This window comes from Rhinopithecus bieti, unplaced genomic scaffold (assembly GCF_001698545.2).
Source record: "Rhinopithecus bieti isolate Rb0 unplaced genomic scaffold, ASM169854v2 scaffold_641, whole genome shotgun sequence".
Taxonomy (NCBI): Eukaryota; Metazoa; Chordata; class Mammalia; order Primates; family Cercopithecidae; genus Rhinopithecus; species Rhinopithecus bieti.
Window position 1 is genome coordinate 5,156,505 of NW_016803417.1, and position 5,364 is coordinate 5,161,868.

Consider the following 5,364-nt stretch of genomic DNA (forward strand, 5'->3'; position numbering starts at 1 on the left):
AAAAAAAAAAAAAAAGAAAAAGAAAATAGGCAGAGGAGATTTAGCATAATTCTTAACGGCCCTAAGATTTTCAGGATGGTAAATGATTATTGGCTTCAACTTGAAGTCACCAACTGCTTTAGCCTTTAACAAGAGGGTCAGCCTGTCCTTTGAATCTTTGAAGCTAGGCATTGACTTCTCTTTAGCTATGAAAGTCCTAAATGGCATCTTCTTCCAAAAGGAGTCCATTTAATCTCCATTGAAAATTTGTTGCTGGACAGGTACGGTGGGTCACGCCTGTAATCTTGGCACTTTGGGAAGCTGAGGTGGGCAGATCACGAGTTCAGGAGTTCGAGACCAGCTTGGCCAACATAGTGAAACCCCATCTCTACTAAAAATACCAAAAATTAACCTGGCGTGGTGGTGGGCACCTATAATCCCAGCTAACTGGGAGGCTGAGGCAGGAGAATGGCTTGAACCCAGGAGGCGGAAGTGGCAGTGAGCCGAGATTGAGCCATTGCACTCCAGCCTGGGCGACAGAGCGAGACTCCATCTCAAATAAATAAATAAATAAATAAATAAATAAATAAATAAATCTGTTGCTTACTGTAGCTACTTTCATGAATGATGTTAGCTACATCTTCTAGGTAACTTACTGCAGCTTCTGTGTCAGCACTTGCTGCTTTGCCTTGCACTTTTATGTTATGGACATGACTTCTTTCCTTAAATCTTGTGAACCAATCTCTGCTACCTTCCAACTTTTCTTCTCCAGCTTCCTCACCCAGCCTTCATAGAACTGAAGAGAGTTAGGGTTGATCTGAATTAGGCTTTGGCTTAAGGAACGTTGTGGCTGGTTTGATCATCTATCCAGACCACTTCATATCAGCAATAAGGCTGTTTTATTATCATTTGTGTGTTTACTGGAGTAGCACTTTTAATTTTCTTCAAGAACTTTTCGTTTGCATTCACAAGTTGGCTAACTGGCTCAAGAGACCTAGCTTTTGGCCTCTCTTGGCTTTTAACATAACTTCCACACTAAGCATGATCATTTCTAACTCTTGATTTAAAGTGAGAAACAGGTGACTGTTCCTTTCACTTGAACACTTAAGGGCCATTGTAGTGTATTAATTGGCCTAGTTTCATGTTGATCATATTCTTTATGTTGTCATGGTTCTGTCATAATTCTTTTAGTTAAATATTTTAATAGTTTTGGTGCTCATTACCAGTGCTGTTGCTTCTCCATTTCTGAGTTATTCCATCTCCTGATTGAATTTCGTTGTCAGGCAATCTTTTCAAGTTATAGGTACAGCATTCTTTGGGTTCTTACACACTTCATTGATTGAAAATATTTGTCTTTTGTTTTTATATTACTTGAAGGATTACTTGGCTAGGTATAAAATTTATCAGTCACACTTTTTTCCTCCTCAACTTTGTAAATGTTGTTCCATAATCTCCTAGTGTTTGATTAGCTGGATTTCTTTGTCCATTGTTTTCTCCTTTTATTAGGAAGAATTTGTGAGTCTCTGAGTTTCAATGCTTGCTGTTTTCTTTAATGCTTAAGAATGTCTGCCTATTGCTTTCATTCCTGAAAAATAACTTGGCAGGAGGTAATTTTGTTTGGGAACACTTTCATTAGAACTTTGTGGTCACTGTTTTATTATTTTGGGACATCTAGTGTTACTGTAGAAAAGTCTGATTTTTCCCCCTCCCTCCTTGAAGCCGCTTGTTTTTTTTTGTTGTTGTTGTTGTTTTTTTAAATCTAAAATGCCTGAGAGTTTTTTCTTTATTTTTGAAATTCAGTAATGTAAACAAGATATATCTAAGTGTCACTTATAATCATTTTTTCCTATTGCCCTTAGTTCTTCTAAGAACATTTTCCTTGTTTATTACCATGAATACTTTTTTTTGGTCAAATTATTGGATCCTCTACTTCATGACACCAGTTTTTTAATACTGAAATTTCTTTTGTTCTCCGTGTGTATTCTAATTGCTTTGATTTGTCTTTTACCTTTGCATTTACTGTGATCATCTGAAGTCTCTCTTTTTGTTAATAATTCTGTTTTCTCCAGTGTCTGTTCTGTTTTTGATATTTTAATTGAATTAATTGGTTAAGTCATTGTGTTATATAGGCTCTAAGTTTCTTTAGCACTACAAACGCATTTTCATCTTATTCTGCTGCTTCTTGCTTTTAAGCTTGTTTTTATAGGGTTGTATTGTTTTTAAGTTCTTTATTATGATGAAGTTGCTCAGAATTTTCTTTAGTTTTTTTTGGGTTATGTATCCTTCCAGAATGGGTTTTTTGCCCCTTGTGTGCCCTATTCATTTCTTCATTTTTTGTTCTTTCTTGCCTTTTATTCCCTGTATGTGTGTGTTTCCTTTTGTCAGGCTGTAATACATATGCATACATGTTTCTTCTTGATATGAGAGAACTTATATGTGGTGCTGATGGGAAATATTTGTAATACTCCACTCTCCTTACCCAAGTTTGTTTTTCTCCTGAACCCTAGTTTGAAAGCTATATATTATTGGAGTGGAGGGAAAGAGAAGGGAAAAGTGGTGTTTGAGAGAGCCAGATGGGGCAATGTGGCTTTTAGGCTCTGCTCTCTTGAAGTACCAAGTATTTCCCTCTTGGGTCTATCCAACTGCTTATGAATAAAATTCCTATGCCTTGTATGGGGACATCATTCGGCCTCAGACCTCTCATTTCTCTTTGCTCTGAGCCCTAGAATGTGACCTGACCTTCTCCTTCCCAAAGCATGGAGATGGTTAAAACTTACTCTGGAAATTTTTTTGTTGACTTTTCCCTGTATTGCTTATTCATTCCTCGGCTCTACTTTTTGCCATTTTGGAATGTATTTCTGGTAAATGTTTAGGATTTTGTAAACTATTTCCCTACAACCTCTTATTGGAGGTCGGGGTAGAGTTGGGAATGACCATCAATCACACATAACTTTGTTGCTTATTTTGACTATCAGCCTTCAAAATTTTTGGCAGGCCCTTTTATATTTGGTTGCTGCTAATTAAATGTTGGCCTTTTTGTTTTATTTTTTATTTTTATTTTTTTTTTATTAGATTTTGAAGAAGGGAGATTCTAAAATCTAGTTCAGGTTTGCTCAGCATCAGCACAAATAACTTTGGGTTGGATAATTATTTGTTGTGAGGAGGTTGCCCTGTGCTGAGTAGGATATTTAACAACATCCCTGGCTTCTACCCACTAGATGCCAGTAGTATTCCCCTAGTTAAGACAACCAAAAACATCTTCAGACATTGTGAAATATTCCCTGGGGAGAAAAGCACCCTGATTTGAGAGCCATTGATCAATTTTGTTCATTCATCTTTACTCCTCCTAAATACCTACATCCAAATTTTAAATAGATCTTTCTTGTATAGTCTGGCAAGTATTATATCAAGGATAAATACCAGTTTTACAATAAAGCATTAATACACTCTTACATTTCAACTTAAGAGGCAAATATTAACAGTAGGATTTATGAACTATTTATTAGAATAAAAATCAATGAATTTTTTAGAATTACAGAATGATTTATGTGTGTTACATATTTTACTGAGTGAAAAAAATAATGCTTTTTTAAATGACTTATTGTTTGGAGTAGTGATATAGTAGATTTAATTCTTCCCCCTCATTAATTAAAATCGTGTTTTAGTCAAGAAAGTGAAAAAAATTCTTATTGGCAATTCAGTTTTTTCCCATTTCAGAGACTGACACTCTCCAGTTCTCAGTTAAATAATTGTCATGGTAAAGTAATTTCCTTGAAAAGAATGGACATTGATTCAGCCCCTGTTACTCACAAATCCTATTTGAGTCAAATTGGAAAACTATTAAGTTTTTGGGAAAAAAATCAATAGGTATCAGGAAACCATTAGATCTTGTGGCCCTTGCTATATCTTGCATGAGTAATCACTGTAAACAGCTGACAGGTATTTCATTGTTGACACAGAGTAATGCTTGAGGGACCACATCTTGTCAGAGTAGGTGGACAGCTTTAGACATTGGAATGAGTTTGGTTATCCTTGTTTTTCTCCTACACTCATTCTTTTAGACAGCCCTGTCACTAACTGGGCCTATGATGCTTTGAAAAATCAAATACTTTCCTTGCTGTCAGTTTGCTTTTTCTTGTGTTATGGCATACTAATCAGGGTATGTGGTTTGGTACTGAACCAGTTTCTGTCAAAAACAAGTTTTAATTTATTATTTAGGAATAGTTTTTCCTCAGAGCCAGGTTTTTATACAGTACTAAATAAATAGTGTGAGAAATAATTAGTAATGCCATAGAGTATATAATTTTACTTCTAGTTCTACACAGATTACAAGTAAATTTTTTTTGGACAAGTGATTTTGGAATTATCTATGTTTTGTTTTCCTTTTCCTTTAGAGTGATAATTCACTGTTTATGATCTGAATGATTATCATATTAAAGAGATGAGAAAATAAAAATAAGTCTGATGTGCACAAAGCCATACTGCTCAAACTGTTTGATAATATCTGTTATTATTATGGCATCGGTAGAAGAATGATGTTTTGTTTATATGTGGTAAAAGTTAGTCTTTTTTAAAGGAAATAACAAGAGGGATAGAAATGGAATGGGTATAAATCGTAAAAGATTCTATTGCTATAATTCCCTTTTGCTATAAATAAAGTTTCTATCACTATAATTTCCATAAGAAGATATATGTTTACCTGTTAATTTCATCAGGGCAAATTAAAACATGGATAGAATCATGTTTCTCAGTGTTAAGAAATATTTTTATTTGATGAATATTATATATTTTCAGGTGCAGTGGCTTCTATGTTTTGGGTTGATGCTGAATTAGGGAGTGATATTTATCTTGATGGTAAGTTGAAAAACAATTTTCTTTTTTCTTGTTTTTTTTTGAGACAGAGTCTTGCTTTGTTGCCCAGACTGGAGTGCAGTGGCATGATCTCAGCTCGCTGCAACCTCTGCATCCCAGATTCAAGCAATTCTCCTGCCTCAGCCTCCCGAGTAGCTGGCATGCCATTGTGCCTGGCTAATTTTTGAATTTTTAGTAGAGACGGGGTTTTGCCATGTTCGCCTGACTGGTCTTGAGCTCCTGACCTCAGGTGATCCGCCAGCCTCGGCCTCCCAAAGTGCTGGGATTACAGGCGTGAGCCAACACACCCTGCCTCTTTTGTTCCTAAGTAAAATCTTTATGGTTAAGCTTATTGTTGTTCATTCATATTATAACTTTAATTCCTTGCATTGTTGTTCTTTTCACACTTTAATTTAATGATGAAGTCTTTGTTCATATAGATTAAAAAACCCCAGGCAGTGGTGGAACTGGATGTCACTCAACTCCCAATTTAGTGCTTCTGCTAAGGTTTTGTTTAAAAAAAAAAAAAAAAAA

General features: G+C 35.4%; 1 protein-coding gene across 4 annotated transcripts in view; it reads left to right on the forward strand.

Annotated features, from left to right (window-relative positions):
* ZNG1A (Zn regulated GTPase metalloprotein activator 1A) overlaps positions 1-5,364 on the forward strand; it is a 55,636-nt gene that overhangs the window by 11,078 nt on the left and 39,194 nt on the right. For all 4 annotated transcript variants that reach the window (XM_017883795.1, XM_017883798.1, XM_017883809.1 and 1 more), the window contains exon 5: positions 4,774-4,833. In XM_017883795.1, the coding sequence (XP_017739284.1) occupies positions 4,774-4,833 (60 nt within the window). The remainder of the gene's footprint in view (positions 1-4,773; positions 4,834-5,364) is intronic.